This window comes from Hemibagrus wyckioides, linkage group LG10 (genome assembly GCF_019097595.1).
Source record: "Hemibagrus wyckioides isolate EC202008001 linkage group LG10, SWU_Hwy_1.0, whole genome shotgun sequence".
Classification (NCBI taxonomy): Eukaryota; Metazoa; Chordata; class Actinopteri; order Siluriformes; family Bagridae; genus Hemibagrus; species Hemibagrus wyckioides.
The window spans coordinates 18,105,616-18,127,368 of record NC_080719.1 but is presented as its reverse complement, the minus strand read 5'-3'; the positions used below and the strand labels follow the sequence as shown (position 1 = coordinate 18,127,368).

At 39.8% G+C, this 21,753-nt stretch overlaps 1 protein-coding gene across 2 annotated transcripts; it reads right to left on the bottom strand.

Moving 5' to 3' along the window:
* Window positions 1–13,962: 13,962 nt before the first annotated feature.
* On the bottom strand, window positions 13,963–21,640 carry arrdc2 (arrestin domain containing 2). 2 transcript variants are annotated; one of them, XM_058401210.1, is made up of 9 exons: window positions 21,574–21,640; window positions 21,191–21,454; window positions 16,790–16,859; window positions 16,529–16,676; window positions 16,337–16,439; window positions 15,978–16,234; window positions 15,707–15,869; window positions 15,458–15,612; window positions 13,963–15,348 (listed from the first exon to the last, which is right to left on the bottom strand). In XM_058401210.1, the coding sequence occupies exons 2-9, from the start codon at window positions 21,441–21,443 to the stop codon at window positions 15,295–15,297; spliced, it is 1,203 nt and encodes a 400-aa protein (XP_058257193.1). In that variant the 5' UTR covers window positions 21,444–21,454; window positions 21,574–21,640; the 3' UTR covers window positions 13,963–15,294. The 2 variants fall into 2 exon arrangements, with proteins under 2 accessions (XP_058257193.1, XP_058257192.1); XM_058401209.1 differs by lacking the exons at window positions 21,191–21,454; window positions 21,574–21,640 and adding an exon at window positions 17,153–17,546.
* Window positions 21,641–21,753: the final 113 nt, after the last annotated feature.

Below are 21,753 nucleotides of genomic sequence, written 5' to 3'. Positions count from 1 at the left end.
CTCTGAAACACTCAGCACAAGTGATTTTCTTTGAACAATTGTCCTGTATGAAATATTCGGAGAAAGCAGTAAATGCATGTTGCTTTACACCACCATTTTTACAGAAAATGTAGGGGTTGGTAACTGACATAATTATCTTCCAAGATAGAGATGAGTGGCATTAAGCTCTTGCTCTGTATAAACAGAAATGTAGGAGGATGCTGTTCCCACCTACACTGTTGTGGATGAAAGCACTGAACCGCAGACAAAGAACAAAATGTTTTCTGTGAACCTGCCACCACAGACTGTTGATCTGAATATCTGTGATAATTTTTGCATCAGGTATTGTCTGTTCTTGAATAAATAGGAACTTGATGGCATAGTGTAGCTAATTTGTTTATCAAAATGTGCATGTGCATTATTATTATATCTGATGTAAAGGTCCTAGAAACCTTCTATCGGCCATACGTATATATCTTTGCTGCAAAATCCAGTCTAGCCTGAAAACTGAGGCTGAGCTAGTCAAGCTGGTAGAGCAAATTTGCAAACTGGCAGGTTATTTTCCAGCTTCCTTTTTTGCTTGACTAAGCTGATACATAAATATATAAATATTCATCGGTGACAAGCCACAAAGTGACAGTATAACTTGAATTGGAACTGAAATTGTCTCAATATGTATGACAACAAAATTGTATGATGTTTGGTTATGTTATGCATCGAATCCAAACGACTGGCTCGAATACTTTCCTGGACCAATTCTACGGCACATGTGGTCCTACACTCCTACAGTTTCCTACCCGTAAAGTATTTTGAATTCCTACCTGTAATTAATTCTCACTGATTTGGTGGGCACACACGCCCACAAGAGACCATTATACAAGTGGCATGAGTGATTTATCACTTCAGAAATGATGCTTCTTTCATAAAAGCACTTACTAAATGACAGCGACATGTTATGAGTTTACCAGTTTGACTAGTAGTTGTTAGATTACTGGTTTTCCACCCAACTGGGATGGATTATCATGAGGCTATTAGATGCTAGAAATATTGCAACATGCAGCAATGTCTCATGCTGATTGTATTGCAATTTCAAACTCTCTTTTTTGAAAAACAACACCATACAAAACATGCTTTTGACAGCTGAACAGGTTCTGCGTGCTGAGAAACATTCACTCTCATCAGCAACGTGACAGCCTGTAAACCGCGGACCTTTAAAAATGGTCTGTGGAGCTCAGTTTGATGTCGCGTGTGTTTACTTGACTTAAAAGAACAAGCTGTAGGGAAAGAAAGGGGAAATTCACACCGCGATCTGATTGGCTGGAAAATGTTCCGTTCTCTGCTGACATATGCCTGGAGACAAGGCGAGCCAATGAGAAGAGGCTGTGGGCGTGGTTTCCTGCAAAACCGCAGCATTTGGTCCGGATGTGCCTTGCGCACGAGGACAGCTGCACGCGCTTTGTGCAGCGTTGTTCATGAACGTTGGCTTTTTGAGCACAAGCGCGATGCGACGGTGTGTGAAATTCACAGGCCACAACACACACACACTATGCTTGACAGACAGCTGTTCTTTCAGTTAAAGCATGTCAAAGCACAATGACACAACCGCTGCACTCCTGGTAAATAAACAAACAAACATAAATACATAAAAAATACACCAGTAAATATATATGTTGTTTTAGATGCTTGCTCTATCCATGTGGGTGTCTATCAGTGACATTTCGCTGCACTTGGCACTGACACCTCTGGTACAATCAGACATTTTGTGTCCACTCCCGTCTCCATATGTTTTTGGCACCGTGTTCTTCCTCAGTACAGCTCTAGCCACAAAACTAGAGTATAGAGCACACCTGGCTTTGTTTCCTCACTGTTCAAATGGCTCCGGTCCAGTGTTCCTGCTGAAATCTGAGATAAGACCGCTGATACGGCTTGTGCTGGTTCTTTATTGTTTGTTAAGGCCTGCGTCTGTGCAGGACGTGATGTGATGTGATGTGAAATGAGCACAGCACTGTTTTGAAAGACCCAAATGACCAAAAGTTGTCATCAGGTCTTTAACCTTAAAGATCACTCAAAACTGTTTCAAATAAGCAATCTTCAGGTTTTGTTTTCACGGTTTTATCATACACAGCCCCCCGTCAGTCAAGGAAGAGGGTTTCACACTTGCGTATGTGTGTGTGTGTGTGTGTGTCAACATAAGGAGATTCAGTAACTGTTTTGTTTTTATGAGTGCTTTACTATCTGGCCAAGGTGGTCTACCAGTTTGACTAGCTTGGCCTGTGTTTTGACAGCAGTAAGTAGTTAGTCAGACTAAGCTGAATTTCTAAGAAGGAATGCTTCAAATCCTGGTGACTTGAAGCTACAAATATTTCACCATCCTGATTTATTCTGCATTACCTTGCTTTGATTTCAAGGACAAACTTTGAACATTATGTTCCTACTCTGACCAAATTTGTTTAGTCTGTTCGTTCATGTTTTTTAAACAGCACCATGAGAAACACTGACCTCTGAGACCTGAGCAGATTTTACTGCTGAGAATTCTGTTGATTAATGTTCATTTTAATCATTGGGCCATATATAAGTAAAAAAAAAAAAAAATGCATCCGTTGTTTAACCTTCTGTGTCCTTGAAATCTACATTGTCTATTATAACAGACTCCTGTTATTCATTTTGATTGCTTTTATCTGATAAACACACTTCTTTGCATCACTTAAGCAGTTATAAACCTTAATTACATTATTCCACAAGCTACAGTAGGATAATCAATGCATTAAATCGTGAGGTTTCATTGATGGAATAATGTGGGGCAAAGGATTACATTGTGTTTTTTATGTCCTTATTGTTCTAGTGGCTTCATGCCAGGTTTCCATCGAATGTCAATTGGTAAGCAGTAAAAGTTATAAACTATGTTCAAACCAGACACTAATGTCACTGATACACTACCTGAATTTACAGTCTGGGTTAAAAGGAAACCCTCAGCTTTGCTTCTTCATACCATTCTGTATATTTTTCTCATGACCAGTGATGGTGGTGGTATTGGTGTTTTGTTTGGTTCCACAAAATAATCCATAAGTCCTTTGTTGTCGATGCTGATACAGATCTTAGCCATGCCAGTTCATTTGCATACAGTGTTAATTTACTGGTTTACTGCATTTCTCTTCATTAGTCAATTAGCATTATTCTAAAGATAATTCCACACAGAGGAATAACCTTTTAACAAACATACAGCAAATTTCTTAGAGAACATGATGATGCAAACCAATGAAGCAGTATATATTTTCAGCCAGGCCTTTCAGATTTGACTGATGAGTATAATGAATCAGATTACTACTAATTTTGTCATTTTAGTATATTGTGGTCATCATCCGCATGGCTAGTTCACACATTGTGGGTTGATTTTATGAGTAGTGAGACAGTGTAATATTGAGTGTGTCAATACCAAGTGTGAGTGACAATAAAAACAAAACTGAAACTGAAATCCTTTTAGTAATATTACCCATAGCTGGCTGTATTAGTGGAGGAAGGAATGGGTGTGGAGGGAATATAGGGAAATTCCAGCTGACGTAGAGAAATATCACTTCATGTTGTAACACCACTGTAACTCAGTGAGTAAGTCAGCTGATGGATGACGATGTTCAGTGTTGTAATCGAGGCCATTTGCACGTATACACTATATTGTCATGTTTGTACAGGGTTACAGTAATACGTGTATTCTTTGACATCCTTATTTATTCTGTATTGTGTTGATAACAAAAATGGAAAAAAAGTCTGTGTTTAGATTTTCATTGTCCTTATTTCAAGGCTTAGATCATTTCAATCGGTTTATCCTGTCAGTGTCTGCCTGGCACGGGCTTGAACAAAGTGAAAACTGAACTTGTCCTGTAAATGTTGTAACCCTAACTGCCCACTTTATTAGGAATGCCTGTACACCTACACATTCATGTACTTATCTAATCAGATAAGTAGGCAGTGGCAGCAGCCCAACACAGAAAAAAATAAATAAAAAATCACGTAAATACGGGTCAGGATTCAATTAATGTTCAAAAATGAAGAAAAGATGCATCTCTGTGACTTTAACCATGGAGTGGATGCTGGTTTGAAATGGGCTGGTTTGAGTATATCAGAAACTGATGAGGTCCTGAGAATTTTACACACAAACGTTTCTTTCCTTTGCACAGATTTGGTACGAAAATTAAAGCACATCCTGTAAACGACAGTTCTGTGGATGGAAAAGTCTTTTTGATGAGAGAGATCAGAGGAAAGTGGCCAGACTGGTTCAAGTTGCCAGGAAAGATGTGGTACAATTAACTCTGCACAACCGTGGTGATCAGAAAAGCATCTCTATAGGAACAAAGCATTGAAACTTTAGATATATGAGCTTCAAGAACAAAAGACTGCATCGGGGTCTACTCCTATCAGCCATTAACAGGAATCTGCCCAGTTTAATCTGGGCATAGACAGGGGAGGTTGAAACTAACGAGTACTGCTTAAGCCATGTGACTGAAAACACTCAGAGGAGTACCAACTAACACACAATAGTCTGTTCTGCTTTTCTGTTTTATGTAAATACTTTGTTTTGTATCGGTGTTAAAATATTGCACTTAAAAGAATATTAAAAAGGGAAGCCCTCTTCCATACACATGAGCCCACAGATGCTCCCAATTTTCTGGCGTCCTTGTGATCAACAGGGGTGAGAGTAACACCACTGTCCCCACACAAACTTGTTCCAATCATGACTCTTGGTGTTAGACAGATTCAGCCTGTAGGCGATAAGGTGAAAAACTAAGACTAAGGAAAGCTAAGAGACCCTGTCACTGTTGAAACAGTAGAATACTTGTGAGATATTAATATCAATACAACTGGTTGCCATTGATTAATACATTAGTACAAAAAAAAGAAATGCATCCATTATTTGACCTTCATGGAATCTGCCTTTGAAATTTTCTTGAATACTATATCAGACTCCAGCTATTTTAATTGCTGTTTTATCTGACCTTCACTGTTCTTTGTATGACTTTACCAGTTATAAAACCTCTAATTACATTATTCCATAAGCTACAAAATCTCTGTTTATCTGCACTCTTATCTGTTATCTGTATTCTGGCAGTGAAATCAGATGGTAGCGCTGAAATCTAATGTATATCAATGAAGCTATTAGGACTGAGCTATGGATGATTATCATTATGTCACTGTCTCACTAATGGAATAGTAAAAATGACGTGGCGCAAGTTATCACACACACGTGAAGGTCAGCTGCAGGCACTAGTTAAAAGTAAAATCTGTAATGTATTACTGTTTAAAGTTATAAACCTTTTGTTCAAACCCCACAAAATGCCAAACGTTTGGTTCTTGAGTCTGTCATTTTGTGCCATCATTTGACTGTCTACCCTGAATTTCATCTCCAAAGGCATTTTAGGGATTGTATTATTCTGTACTGTCTTGTACTTTGTTGTCTCTTGTAGCTCTGTGTTGTATGTAGCACCGTGGTCCTGGAGGAATGTTGTTTCCTTTACTGTGTAATACACCAGCTGTATATGGTTGAATTGATAATAAAAAACTACTTGATTAAAATAAATCCATTTATTATATCTCTATTTCATTTCTATTATGCCTTCTAGACTACTGCTGGTGCTCTACAGCTATTGTAAGGATCTGGCTACTGAGTTAGCTTGGATTCTCACTTGAATCTTCCAAAAAGATGAAAAGAAAAAAACAATTCAGACAGACACAGAAGGATGGATGCTCTCTGTTTAATGTATTGCAGGAAAACTACGGGTGTCTCACACTTCATATAGCTGTCTTCATGATAAAGTGAACATCTCATTACCCACAAAACAGGAGCGGGATTTCACCTGTACACACAAGTGCAGCAGCCAGCAAAAGAGGGAGGGGGACCCCTCTGTCCACACAATAATACATCATCATTACAATGTGTCTGTCACGTAGGCTGCAAAATATAATCCTGTACATGTATGAACTCTGTAGAGGGCATGTTAAATAACTGACATGAGTGCATTGACAGGTGACCTGAATGTACAGTCTGGGCTAGAAAGAAATCACCCCCAGCATAAAAGGCTAAAAATCCTGTCAGTGTTGATACTGCTGGATTGATAAATAAACTATAGACTGCACCATGCACATAGACCTACATTCAGGGGCAATTTCGTACAGCCAGTGTGCTTAGTGAATTGTTTTTAACAGTCGGAGGGAACCATAGAACACAGATGAACCCATGTGAACACTGGGAGGACGTGAGATACTCCACACAGACAGTAATTCAAGCTCCTGTACCCTGGAGTAAAGCAGTGAAGCAGTGGAATTTTTAATGCTAAGCAACTACTTTGTTAATTCTAGGTAACATGGTTGGCTAAATGCCATACAGCCGTGTTTCATAGGAGCTGGTTTTCTTTCTAACAGAAACATTCTAACATTGTTTCCAGTCATCCATCCCAGTTCATCATATAGCTTTCGTTTTCTATCAGTATACTTTCATGTTTATCTTTTATAAGAACAGTCTTATTTATTACATATTAAATGCAAGACAATGAATAAATCAAAGTTTCTATTTGATAATCATTGTGTCAGTGCCTTACGATGGAATATTTTCTTTTATTTCCTTTTCACTTTGGGGGTCAAAAGTAATATTTAAGCTATAAAGAAAAGGCTGTAGTGTTCAGAGATTCCTACATTAGAAAGTGATAATATTTCACCATGTAAAGGGTTTTCCCAGGCTGCCACACTTAACATCATTAGACGTATCAATAAAGTTCCCCAGGATTGTCCTAAACGATGGGGTTTTATCCCGTGTAACAATAAGAAGCAATACCAGAGAGGTTACATTTTAGTATTTTATTATTTTGGTTACTGTTACAAAGTGTAACGTTTTGTACTTGACGGTAAACAAAATGTGTTTAATTGTCAACATATTTTACAATCTTAGGTACAAAGTGACTATTCATTTTTTACGCCCAGTTTGATCCCTGTTTTGTAGCCAGTGAAGTAAATGTTTTTCAGCACTTTTTCCATGACTTCTTTTCGTCATTTCTGAATGGACAACACCAATGACGTGTCAAAAAACGGAATCCCTGCTGTAGGTGTTAACTGAATGCTGACGATATGAAAACACGACCCAGTGACGAATTAACACGTGATCAACACTTCACCCTGCGATGAACCAGAATCTCCAGCTGTCCTCAGGAATGTCTCTGCCTTTCTTCTCATGTCTTTATTTTTTTATATTAAATTCTACTTTAAGGGTTTTCATGTTTGGTGGAGTAGAAAAATCACTACGTACCTTTTTTTTTAAACTAAATATCACTTGGCAGGATATTTCTCCTTATCTGGTTGTACCATGTGATGGGTCTCATGCACATGAATGTCTCTTTTTAGTCAGGAGGGTCTTTATCTGAATCAGTGGATCAATTTGACTCCAGACAAATGTAAAGGCAAAGAAAGACTTGTTGTTGTTGTTTTCTGTCTAGCCGACTAATGATTTTCTTTACTATTTCTGAGAAAGACTGAATACACTGTTTACCACATAGCAGAGTTACTTTTGAAAGGGGGCATTGTTTTCTCCTTCTTTCAGACATAAACTTCACGGTAGAACTGTGTATAATGTGATAGTCCAGCCTGTAGAAATGTTGCCAATAGCTATACTTAACTGTGTTTTTCCAGTAATCTGACCCTCGTTCGTAAGGTGTGGACACCATCAAAACATTCCTCTGGACATGAAACATGAAAGGTTTCGATTTCTTTCACAAGTGACAAAAGCAAACATGGCAAAAAGGGAAAATATGGGCAAGGATAGAGGAAAACTGAACATGCTGAAGCACTCATCAGCCATGTTGACGTGCAGGTGGAAGAAAAACACAAGGGCTCTGTTTCATGATCTCCTCAGGCCCGGGTGTAAGACGAGGCTGGTTTAACAGAAATGGAAAGTAGCTTTGTAAACAGCTGATGAACGATCTTCACAGCAAACACAGAACGTTGGCATATGGTTCCTGTTTGGTCATTTTTTGGGGGAAGCAAATAATAATTGTGCTGTATAGATTTTTTTTATAACCAAAATCTAACCTTTCCAGAACGTTGCAAGGAGGTTTTTGTAACAACCTGAAGGGAGCCCGTACAGAACATTCTCAAATGATTATTTTTAGGATTTATTTTAATAATAAAAAACTAAACTTCCCAGAACGTCGCATAGAGGTTTGATTTGTAAAAACCTAAATTGAATATACAGAACATTTTCTAGACATTGTTTTTAGGTTTTCTTTTTATAACCATGACCTTACCTTCCCAGAACATTCCCAGTGAGGTGTTAACCTAACGAGAACTTTTACAGAACGTTCTCTATTGTTTATTTTTAAGTTTTATTTTTAGAACTATTTGGGAGTCTTTTATACAGGACTTCGGGATTCAGGACTTCTCCACTGTTTAAGGAAACAGTACAAGGTCACAAGCATACTCAACATCCGTGCTGTTTTGCAGTTGACGCCCTACACTCTTGTTTGTTTCCCATGTGCTCTTTTTACCTTCGGCCCTTCACTCGACTCATTTTTAGATGCTACATAATACGGTATGTTCTCTGCTTCGTGAGGTGAGAAGACACAGTGTTTAACCTAGTACAGAATTTTCAGTATTGAGTTACACTCGTGCAATATCAGCCTCAGGAGAACGCCAAGTATGCCTTGTGGACATCATCACCATGCTTCCTAGCAAGCGTGACTCAGGACAGCACAATGCACAGTCAGCCAGTTTCAACCTGTGTCACATGACCTGATGAATCAATCCCAGCCCACATGATTCAAGCAACGATTACATTGCCCACACTTGCACGCTCACTGTGACCTCGTTGAACTCACTGATATGGCATAATGTCAGTATTTACTTCACCCCTATTCTTCTACATTGGGATTACGTATGGAATTTGAGCCTTTTTTCAGACACGTCGAAATAGAGCACGGATCTGAGATTTTTGTGAACTTTTTTTTCACTTTATTCCTAGCCAAGTTCTACAAACCAACCCGCAGTACCTCCCCATCATCCCATGAGCATTCACTGACAAAAAGGGTGATTTCATCCTGTACTATATGACTCTGTCCTGTATGCATCTTCATGGCTGAAAGTCAAACATCAATTTATTTTGCATTAGGATGTAGAAAATGGGCTAAACATATTTACTGTACAGTATGTTATGCTCTTATTACTCTTTTCCTGATATGATTTACCAGTCACGTCAATAACTTACTGTTGCTAGCTATAAATAAACATTTTCTACACCCATTTTTTTGGTCTAGCTCTCATAAGAACGCCACTTTCGGCTTTGACATTAGGGGTCTGTACATATTTCTTTTTGCTGTCCAAACAGAATATAGTTTCTTGGTTTCAAACGTCTATGCAACTGAACCACAGTGCTGATTAAATGGTCCGTTCTGATTGGTTAGGTGTTGATTAATTGACTATAACATCAGCTAAACAGGTCACACAATTTATATGAATGTGCTCAATGTAATGATTTATTGTTTCTAAAGTAACAGCTGTTTCACAGGGATTTGTTGAAGGCTTCACATAAAAGCAGGACGCAGGATGTAGTTCTCTGTGAGATATTAAGCAATATATTAAGCAAGGGGTCTCCAGGGTTAAGACCTTGCTGGTTACAAGCTGCACTGTAAAAGGATACCACGTATGTTCTTTAATTAATAACATATTGTAATGATTGGCAGATCACTGTGGTGTAAGTAATATGTGGTATAAGAAAATGGTTATGGAGTTGGAAAATATTCGACCCCTGTGTCACTGGTTATTTTTATATAACAGATGCAGCACCTTTTGCAGAAGAGTTATACAAAGTATTTTGGAATGAAATGCTGCGTTCTCGTTTAGATCCAAGTGTAGATCTGCAAATCAGAAATATAATGATTTCCCAGCTTCCCTTCACTAGGGTGTCATCTGTGTGGTGTTAAATCTTGACTTACATAAGCTGATGACAGAAAATATCATGAACTTGGCTGTCGTCTGCACAGGGATGTTTGACCCAGATACACACATACCAGTCTCTTCATAAGAAGCAGGGGACCCGTACTTTTGCCATAGCAAGTAACAGCGAGGCCAGAGGGTTATTTTTGCTGTAATAAATCAACTTCTTTTCAATTTTGATCAATTAATTTAAAAAATAATGTGACAACACTGAATGATAAATTCCTACTCTTTGGCCTGGACTAATAAAAACAATATAATCAGCACCTCTGTTGTGGTCAATACCCAAAGCTCGGTCTTCTCACCCTCATCCTCGGACCCTGACTAGTCCTGTTGAGCTCTGTGGTTTCTCCTGCTGTCTTGTCAGAATTTTAATCTTATTGACAGTTGCTACAAGACTGTTTACATCTGCCGCATCCCCTTGTGTGCTGCTGTTTACTTGGACATACAGTTTGACGTCAGTAGACTAAAGGGCATTATATCCCTCAGGGCTATCATAAAATGATAAAAGAGCATGAAGAAAATATTCCCACTCCCCAATACCTTCTTTTAGTTTTTTTTTATTTATTAGCATTTTGCTTCTATTTCTCACTGATGGGATAGAAATGTATCCATGACAAGTTAAAGTTTGGTCTATCGATGAATCTATATATTTATTTCTGACACTATATGTAACTTAAGAGTATAGTTTTGGATCCATGTTTTTGAACATTTTAACTTTAAAAGTAATTTTAGGACATACAAAACCAGGAATCCACTAACAGGAGCTCAAAGGAATCGCAACTCCGCCTTAAAAAACAGGCTGAGATTATCACCTCCCATCAAATACCTGCTGAGCACTGGGTTGCCAGATTAGTCATATTCGGGTACAGATTCCAGACTGCGTATCTCATCATAACAGTTCATCAAAATTTGATTTAAAGTAAGCTGGGTGTTTGTTATGTATACTTAGTTGACAAAATGTATAACTATTATAACCCCAAATTAATGGAACCTAGTTGACAGTCATTCAAATCAGTTTATATTTCCCTGAAAAATTCAACAAAAAAAGATTATTATAAAAATATAAAACAACAATTGTTATAAAAATCTGGCAAACATCACATTATGTTAGATTTATATTCTAGACCTCAAATTACGGGGCCCTTTTGACGGCTATTCCAATTTTTTTCCTGAAAACCACAAAACAATTTATTTCAACACAACAATCTGGCAACATCGCATGTGCGCTCTTCCCACCTCATGGACCAGGCATGCGCCTTTGACGTTTAGAGCTTTATAAACAGAAACCCCTCTATTGTTATTTCTTTTAGCATTATCCTAATTCAAGTGACAAATGAAAGCATTTCGTTTGTTTAAAAAAACAGGCAAGTGTAAAGCATACTGTTTGACATTAATTTGACATTTACACAGTTCTTCTGGCATGGAGTGTGAGACCTGTTTGTGTCTCATCCATGCTGAAAATCTGACATAATCCATTGGGTAATGAGTCCGGGCTTGAATCAGAATAATTTTCAAAGACAGACAAAGAGGATCTGTTTAGAAAACAAAGCATACAAGCAGTTATACAACACACCACCCAAAAACAAAACAAAAAACTAACCTCTGACCTCGTCAGCTTAGGAAACAGCCCTGATTTAAACAAGAAAAGCAAAAAGTTTAACTTTTATATTAAAATAAAGACATTGCAGCCAGCTGTTTTTTCTTTCTTCTTGGGAATGTTCCAACTGGCTCTCGGAGGTATTACAGGAGCCTCCTGGTGTGCTAAGGAAGTTCTCGTGGTTTCCATGAATCAGTTATCAAATCCTCCCTCTGCACAGTAAACAGCTTGGCTCCAGATGCACACCTCCAAACGTCATGATCCCATGTATGGCAACCTCTCCTGCATGGCAAAATGCAGATTCTTCTTGATAATTTGCATAATTCACTGTGTCTCTGTGTATTTCAGGATGTAGACATGGAGGTCTCATAAGTTCTTGGTGCTGAGTGGAAGCAATATGAATATGTCTTGTGTCAGGGAGTCTTTATTTAAAGCATTAATGCCATATGTTAAACAAGGTGTGTGTGTGTGTGTGTGTGTGTGTCAGATGTCCCTGACTGGAATACTAGGGACTCACTATTAATGTGTGTCTGTATAACAGACGGCTATCCACAATAGTTAAACCTTGACATTTTAATGCAGTTTTTTTGTCCAAAATATTTTTTTTCATGATTTAGATCTGGTTGGTTTCTACTCATTATTGGATAACCAGTACAGTCCTGGCTTTTGTCTATTTATTATAGTGTAGTCATGTCTGCAATAGTGTAGGCCTTCTGATGCCTTCTCTTTCTGTAGCTCATAGAAATGCCTTAAAAAGTGTTACAACCTTCGAGTATACATCATGAATCTACACAAAGACCAGATTAAAGTGGTGGCAAATCCCCCCCCCCACACACACATACACACTGGTGTGAAGCCATATACATAATTAAATGGAGACCGTCTGTATGCAGATAAAGTCTCAAGACAAATACATATGCATCAGTAACGGGTATCATGAATATCAGTGAGATATCAAAACGAGTTCATGACAAAGTTCTGAACGAAGATCAGTCATGTATTTTGTATTAAAAGAAAACTAGTCTGCCATTCTAACTCCAGCATGTGACCGTTTAAGGAGGGCATTGTCAGGTCAGAAAAGCAACCGGGGTGCCGAGGGAAAACCTGAAGGAGCTGAAGAGCTACACGACAAAGACGAAGCTGTTCACAGGACATCCATAACCCAGACACTATGAAATTCTATTTAGAGTTTGCCAGAAGACATGGTGGAGTCTCAGCAGGCTTGTGGATATGTAATCTCTGCTCTGATTCTGTTCTGGCCCTGTAACAAAGTGCTACATTGACTGTAAACCCTGAGCTCACCATCCCTACAATGAAGCCTGATGGTGGTAGCATCATACTGAGAGATGCTTAGCTTCTTGGTTGCTGACATCAGCAGTGTCTAAAAATATCAACAACCATGCCACGGGGATGCCATCTTCCCTCGTTCTTGTAATAATGTTTAATGTGAACATTAACTGCAGCTCTTGGCCTGTATCTACATGATATTATACGTGTAACTGGACGGATGAGGAGGTATTCCTATTACATAAGAAAATGCTGTGGATATATATATATATGTATATATATGTATGTATATATATATATATATGCATTTAAATTAATTTGCCATTATGTTAGATTATTAAAAAAAATCACCAGAGTTAATGATCAAGTCATGTTTGCACGGCCAGTCTAGCACTGATTAATTGTTTACCCCGGTTTGTATCCCGGAGTCAGTATGAATGAGTGTCTATTAAGAAGAATATCCACAAGCCCTATCCCCAAGCCCTAAATCACAACAGCAGTAAACAGAGCAGTTGTCGTGTAACAGCCTGTCCAAGCCAACTCAACACCTTCAAACACCGATACACCATTCTACCCTCGGTACAGAAAGTTCTGTTTCACTTTTGTTGTTGTTCCTCTTTCAGTACAGTTGAGCAACTTAGGTAACATGGTCTGGGGTAATTAAAAAAAACAAAAAAAAAACAGAGCAGAAACGCGATTAACGATAAGATGTTTTACTTTCTGTTCTCTTTATATCACACAAACCTAGCATGTGGTCTGTTTTTGTTTTACTGGAAATGAACCATGAAAATCTGCAAGACTTGGGCTGTTTGGGTTGAATACATGGCTGCAGGCCAAATCTTTACCAGTTAAACCAAAATATTAGGAAATATCCCAGATAGTCTGTGTGTGTGTTTCTTACTCGATTATAATTAAACAGCATTTATCTCACAGAATTAGCCCAGAGCTCTAACATGTTTATTTTTGTCTTGTAAAAGCCTTAGGACTTGTATAGAGAAGCATCTACATTTCAAAATATCATCTAAATATAATAAAATAATCTAACCAAGTGATATAGTAGACCATGAATATATCTTAGCATAACAGATAGAGTCACAAGCAATTGAATACACCAGCCACACAGATGAAAGTTAGATTTGGTTCATTTTTTTTTATTAGAAAATGATTAAGAAAATATATATATATATATATATATTTTGGACATCAAGAAAAAAACCCTATAAAATACATTCATTTTTTCCATGAGTGCCATAAACAGTACATTCAATGTGTTATTACCTGACGTTGTTTTTCACAATTTGGAATTTCATTAGCTATCTTTGGAATGTTAAGTACACTTCAGAGTGGTATAACAAGTTTAAAGCTTAATGCATCGTCGTGCATAATCCCTGTACTCAGTCGAGCTGCTGTTGCAACAACAGAAAAAAAAAAGGCACCGTGAGCAAACATGGCTTGTTATCCAGCGAACGACTTTAAGACGTAATGTTTGTGCCTCCTACAGCATTGTAAGAAGTCATAAGGCCACTGGCAAAAACATAGAAAAGCACCTTGTTAGAGTCAAGTTAAAGCCTTACATGTTTATGTTCGTCTTCAGCACAATTCTGTCTTAATCATCATCATCATCATCATCATCATCATCACATGGGCAGTATCTTATTCAAGAAAACATCCTGCCTCCAGGATTTTCAGGAAATACGGAGACTCCTTGACTCGAAGCTTTAACTTTTCCTTTAGACCTGTACTACACATGTGCATATTAAAGCAGGTCTGAACATACACAACTCTCTCCCTCTCTATTTTTTTTTTTTAACCCGCATTCAACAAACACCAAAAAGAGCTTAGATTAACATTATGTTTTTGATGCTAGAGATACTAAGGAGAAACAACGCATGCCTGGAAGCACTCCTGACTACCACCACCAGTGGTTTGTTGTTTAAAAGCATTATTGCTCCAGCTAGCAGATGGTGATTACATGATATGGAGTTGGCACCAATGTTGACTTTAAGTATAGAAAAGTCACTTAAACACTGAGCCCATGGGGTTAGGCATTACTACAAAAAAAAAAAAGGCTCCTTCACAAGCAAACCTTTCTCAGACTAGCCACCTCCATAACACGAAATAAGCTTCAGAGGTTGTTAGTCATTAGCGGGCACTGACCAAAGTCTACCCGGAGACAGGTTAAAAGACAGATATGCGAGAGGAAAAAGAAAAAAATCCATCCATCTGGTGCTTCTTCAAATTTTTCTCTCTCTTGCAAAGACTCAGGAATCCATCTGACCATCAGTCCAGACAGTTCCTAGTTCTCATCCTTAACTGGCGTCACCGCACATATCCTAAGCCGATGAACGCAGCTCCCCAGGGGCATGTGCCAGTCTCAGAGATCCAAAGCCTCTGGCAGAATGCAAATCCCTGCTTTATTTCATTTCAATCATGACATCACCGTGTGATGCTCAGCGTGATGTTCAACATGTCATGCAGCGTGGTCTGATGTTGATGGGCTGAGGATTCGGGTCCACCTGAGAAACAGAAAGAAGATTGTACGTTCAGTATGAGCGAGGTATTCAGATGTTTAACGTGGATCTCATTATACTTTTCTTCGTTCCAAAACACCTGCATGCTACGTACCTCGCTGTATACTGGCGGTGGCCTGAAGCGGAATTCTTGCACGTATGCCATGAAGGGGCGCTCTAGCACTGCGCTGAGGTCCTCCTCAACACGGCTGGCTGCAGAATTCTGCTCTGCCTCCTCTTCGGTGATGATCGAGCTGTAGTCAGGAGGGGCTGTGGAAAAACATGCAGAAAAATCCAATGTTAGTAAACGTGTATTTAAAGAGGGAAAGAACTATGAAGCTGGAGGACGTGAGGATGTCCTCACCTTCACGCTGCTCGGGGATGGCCATGCGGAGCCAGTCCATGTTCAGACTGTACTGGCTGCTGACGCTGGAGGTGCGGCTGCCAAAAGGATGGAGAGGGATGGTCCCCATGACCAGTGGAAGCTCCAGAGACAGCTTTGAGGGGCCAGGAATGTCCACACACACCTGATGAATAAGAAGTGGTGAAATGTAAACATCAGATAAAGTCTCAGATAAACATCTTTGATGTATCTAAACTAGCGAGAATGGCAGATGCAGAAACCTCAAACTCACCTTAAGCATGTACTCCACTTTGATGATACGGCACTGAAGGATGGAGGGACCGACTGGAGGGATCTTGATGGCGCGGCCGTGCCAGGTCTCCCTGCGTCGTGCTCCCACGACATCTCCACACAGGGTGGCTACAACGGCTTGCTTCTGCTTCATGGTGCCCCTTGCGATGAAGGTCTGTGTCTGGGTGATGTAAGCCTTGGGCACCACAGATCGGGAGGTCGAGTTGTCAAATTCAGCAAAGACCGGAATCACTTCACCTGTGGAGGGATAACAATGTGTCAACATTCGTGGATTTTTTTCCCCAGTTTCCTTTCGCAATTCTCCAAACACGCATAAAGTTAAAGTTATTGCTCTCTCACCTGGTGTGTAGCCTTTGCGGTCGATCTTTGCGGTGACAGACACTTGTCCAAAGTTGTGGTACCAGACACGAGCCATCTTCTCTTTGGTTCCAGCCTGAGGTGCCTGCAAGTTTCAACAATATTTACAACGTGTTTCTTCCACGGCAGACCCTAAATTATTCCTCAAGTCCTAGAGAACGTTTTCATGCTTACAAGTAGGGACGGTGTGTTGATGTCAATGGGTTCGATAACCGTAAACTCTTTCTTGATCTTCTTCACCGGAAGCCACGGTCGGTGCAACTTCACCTTGACCCAGTACCGAATGCTGCCATGCTTGCCTTCAAAGGAAGTCACCAGAGTCCTGGAAGAGGAAACACAAAAGGTCAGGTTGGTTTTTTTTTTTTTTGCACATCCATATCAACCTGGTTGAGAATGTAGTTAAAGATGCAAAACAAAAAAGTGAATCAAACTCACTCTTCAGGCAGCTGGAAACTGAAAGGGTATTCATGTCTTCCAGCAGGAAGGGTGGTCGATTCCCCGTTATCTGTGTGTGGGGGGGAAAAATTAACATGTTATTACTTTAAACTCATCTTCAGATCACTGAAACTCATCTTTAGATCATCCTGCTTCAGAAACATGCATTTCATAGTAGTGTGAAGTGCAATGAAGAGCATTCTTAGAACTACACTGCACTAAAAATAAGCTACTCTTTTCAGTTTCACTCTTTATCAAGTGGCCCAAGTCTATCAAGTTAAGTGGTAGAGAATGAGTCAAGACGATCAACAGCACAAACAAAGCCAACAACAGAGCTTCCGGTACAAGCTCAGGGGAACAGACCTGCCTGCAGCAGCACCTCTCTCCGGTTCAGATATTCCACCTCGTCGCTGTAGTTCTGCGTGTAAGCCGTACTGGACCCTGCACTGCGAGATTCGGTCCAATGAACCTTTGCATAACCTTCAGCATGAAGCTTTACCGACTGCACTTTACTTTCTGCAGAGAGCTCGAGCACGACCCGACCGGACACCACATCCCCGCTGCTGAACACAGGCGGACAGTCAACATCAGGCGAGTCGAAAACGACGTGAAACTTTTTCACCTTGTCGAAAATCATCTTCACGGTTAAAGCAAGGTTCCGAAGACGGTATCCAGATCTCCTCGACGCCTTGTTGCAATTGCTCGGCAGTCGCGATGCTTCTCGCTCGATTCAAAACAAAACTAAATAACACCATAGCTCAATAGGTCCTTTAACTAGGAGGCAAGGGGGCGGGGATACTCCTAATTATGCGAGGTTCTGTGCTATGATTGGCCGCGGCTAATAAACATCACTGGGTGTGCAGAGGAGAGGGGTGGGCAGAGCATACGCTTGCCTGATGATTGATGCTTGCAGGTTCTTGGTGAAAAACAAGCTGACTGAGCATGCCCGAAACCAGGCATTCAAAACAAAACACGCCGAGACAAAGTGTACAGACTGTTTAATGCAAATGAGAAACGACATCCAGATCAGTTCATATATAACGTAATAGTCGCGGAGTACCAGTAACCGGTGCAAAACTTTCTGTAATACATGACATATATATATAAACACTGAAATGAATGAAGCGAGTATGTACAAGTTAAGTTTCTGCGTGAATCTTTAGCATTTAGACAGAGAGATATCATTTTGACTAACTGCGGTGTTAAGATAAATAAATAAAGAGTTATTATCGCCATCCACTTTATTGAACAAAGCAAGTCTGCCTTCCTTGTTGACTGGACGTAGCGCCTGTAAATATGGGCTCCCCGTGTGTCTCTGGCGCCCTCTTGCGACTACAAGCCAGAATGCAGAATAATAAATCTCCCCATCAAGTCAAGTCCATAACTGGGGGCAAGAAGCCTTTATTATCGCCACACATACATTACAGCATTTTTTCTTTGCATATCCCAGCTGAGGAAATTGGGGGGAGAGCGCAGTGGCAGCTATGATACAGCGCCCCTGGAGTAGGGAGGGTTTTGCCCAGGAGTGGAGCTTGGTGGTGCTGGGGCTTGAACCCCGATCCATCCCATCAACAACTCAGACCCTTAACCATTTGAGCCACAACTGCCCCAACCACATATAGCTGACGCAGCACTTAGTGAAATGAAACAACGTTTCTCCAGGACCCTAGTGCTACATAAACAACATACAGCATATAACTACAACAGAAACAACAACACAGAGGTAGGGATAGAAGTTTGTCTTAGCTACCTAAAGTGCAAAGCAGGTGCAAAGACAGGAAGTACAAAAAAACAACACAAGACAGGACACATAGCGCCGAAGAAGAACATGTGCAATGTGACAAAATGGAATGATGTGCAAACTTGAGAAACTGTAAAAACCAGGTATCTGATAACATATACAGTATGATTGTAACAAATGTAGAGCAGCATGACAATGTGGACTGTGCAAAAATGCAGGAGCAGCGGTTGAAGTAGTGCAAATAAGAAATAAACATTATAGCAGCAGTTGAAACATTTGGGTTGAATATCATTATTCCCTTGGGTGAAAAGTAGTTTTAATATTAGTTTATTCCAAAAGTTATCTCTTCACAAGAACAAACTTTTCAAAACACTCATATGTGCATCTTGAACAATTAGTTTCACTCTTCTTGGGAAAACTTTCCACTAGATTGAAAAATGTGGTTGTGGAGGTTTGTGTTCATTCATACTGATGTGAGAGAGAGAGAGAGAGAGAGAGAGAGAGAAGGTCTGGTGTGCAGTCAGTGTTTCGGTTCATCCCAGAGGTGTTCAGTGGGGTCGAGGTCAGGGCTGTGAACACTGAGAACACTCGAGTTCTTCCAGTCCAACCTTAACACACCATGTCTTCATGGATTTTGTATTGTGCACAGGGGAATTGTGAAGCTGGAATTTTTGGGGCTCTTAGTTCCAGTAAAGCGGAAATTGTAATGTTACAGAGTAGAAAGACTTTCTAGATAGTGTTTTTGGGGAAGAAATAAAGATTTCCAAAGGTCCACATATAGGTGATAGTCAGTTCTCCAAGAACTTTTGGCTGTGTAGCATATTTCATCCTGCAAGCTAAACCAGATCAGCTCCATATTTAAAGCATCACTGAGCAAAAGAGATTTTTTTTATACAACTAGAGATTACATTCTAATGAGGGAATGCCAGTGTGGGCTGTTTATTTCTGCCAACAAACTGCCGCACAAATTTACATAAATACATGGTCCTTCTGGCGGCCTGGTACCCGGTGATGCCTGGCACCTTTGGTATTTTTGGTCTGCCATCTTTGTGAAGAAAGAACATGTAAGACTGATTTCTTCAGCAGTTTAGTAATGGCTTTGGTAAGGGCAAACAGTGAATAAATAAAAACAGAATGAGTGACAGACTTTCTAAGGACAAAGTTTGCAATCAACCAATGAGAAAAAGAAAAAAAACACAAGCGAGTCAACTCTTGTAGGTGAACAATGACAGCTGACCTCACTTTTTTCTTTTTCATAGTAGTACTGTACCTATTGCCATATAATGTAGTCAAAATGCTTCAGTTCAAAGCTTTTGCAAAAAGAAAAGAAAAAATGCCAGCTATGTTAGACCCAATAAGCATTTTCTAAAATTTAGTCTGATGTTAGGATGTAAATAATTAACTTAAATATTTACTGTTTGTATTTTTTTAACCCGGGAATCTCTCCAGTTTGACTTTCTTTATCGATTGAGCTTTATTTAGCCCAGTCAGTCCCTGAAGGTTAAAATCCCTTTTGCCTGTCAGATGTGCTAATAAACACTGGTAATAAACACTTCGGCTTACTCATCTCTTTTTCCATCATGCTATGGGTTTTATAATATCATAGCATAAGTGGAAAAAAGGTTATCTTCCACATGATTATAGCCTCAATAACTTCCACTTTTCCACTTACGTTATGGGCCACACTCAAGGTTAAAGTGTGTTTCTTTATCAGGGAGACGCCTTATCATGATTACAGCCGCTATTAAAAAATTACTACTAGAAATATCACGAATGTCCATTTGAATTGCTCGCACTGCTGGAGCGTGTAAATGAACAGGGATATGTCATGTCTCAGGGGGTTCGCAGCGTTATTTTGAGTTTTTTAATGATGGAGATCTACTATTAATAGTAGTTATAATGCGGTTACGAGTGCTTATGACTGCAGCTTGTTTGAATGGATTTAATCTAAAGCCCACTAACTTAAATCAAGTATAAACAGAGTCTGCTTGAATCGTTCTGCAATCTGAATTACATTTTAACTTGGAACTGCTGGGTTTTTTGGGGGGTTTCTCTGTTTTTGGGGAAGAAAAAATAAACAGTACAGTACTGTTCTTCCCATTCTTTGTATTAATACCCTCAGTGTGCACCTTCTGAACGTTTAGTGTGTTTCTTCCTATCTAAACGTGTTTAAAGCTTAACCCTAAAAGTCCAATGATGACGTTTTAAAAGCACTATAGCCAGATGTCCAACTGAAAGATGCATATTAAGTGTGGAAAGGATAAATATCAACCAGGAACAAGTACCCTAATAAATGAATATGATAATGGTACATATTTGCATATTATACTGTACAAATTATTTGGATTATATCATTTAAATAAATATATGCTGAGATATTTAGATGATCCTTGAATTATTATTATTATTATTATTATTATTGGGAGCTGTTCTCCACCAGGTAACTTTCCAGGCACCTCGATGGAGGACGTGGTGTCTTGTCAGCATCTGGAGCGGTCATTAAACTAGCAGGACAAGTAAAAGCGCCCCCTATTGGCCTTCTGCTTTCTCTACCATGCTCGAAGGAGAAACGCACCGAGCAACAGGTCAGCCAATTCCTGCACGAATTGACCAGATGCACTCCAAACAACGAAGCATAGCAGTAAGTCACAGATACACACCTCGGATCAGATGTTGTCTCTTCCTGAAGTATGTGATCTTGGATGAGTAGTCGTTGTAGACGGTGTTTACCCCGACACCCCTGTGCTCCAGCCAGTGTGCAGAAGCGACTCCTCTGCCCTGTACCTTCAGCGCTTTAATGTCCATCTGCCTGGTCAACTCCAACACCACTTTCCCACTCACTGTCTCTCCGCTGCTGTACCCCGCCTCCCCTGGACCGTCCAGCTCCAGAGCAAATCGCCTGATACAGCTCATAGTGTAGGAGACTAGAAGAGATGAGAACAGAGATGAAGTGTGTCCTCGTGCTTACAGTAATCCTCATACTGACGCCATAATCAGCAACAAATATTCATATAAAAATATTAAAGTAAAAGTAGTAACCTACCTAGTGTCCAACAAACCGCTGCTTGTGTACTTCACACACTACCGTCCAGTATAATATATCTCACGCCACGTTTGTGTAACCACGCCCACCACAAGCAGGGCCACGCCCGTTGCTCCTCCCCCGCTGTTGTAATCATAAACCATATCTTGATTTGTTCTTTGTTTTCTGGGGCTTTTAATT

Excerpts from the sequence above, each read along its gene's own strand:
- arrdc2 (XM_058401209.1), bottom strand. The coding sequence starts at position 17,426 with ATGATTTTCGACAAGGTGAAAAAGTTTCACGTCGTTTTCGACTCGCCT. Across the intron at positions 16,860-17,152 it reads AGAGGTGCTGCTGCAGGCAG|ATAACGGGGAATCGACCACC; the intron begins GTCTGTTCCCCT and ends CCCCACACACAG. Across the intron at positions 15,870-15,977 it reads AAGTGGAGTACATGCTTAAG|GTGTGTGTGGACATTCCTGG; the intron begins GTGAGTTTGAGG and ends CTTATTCATCAG.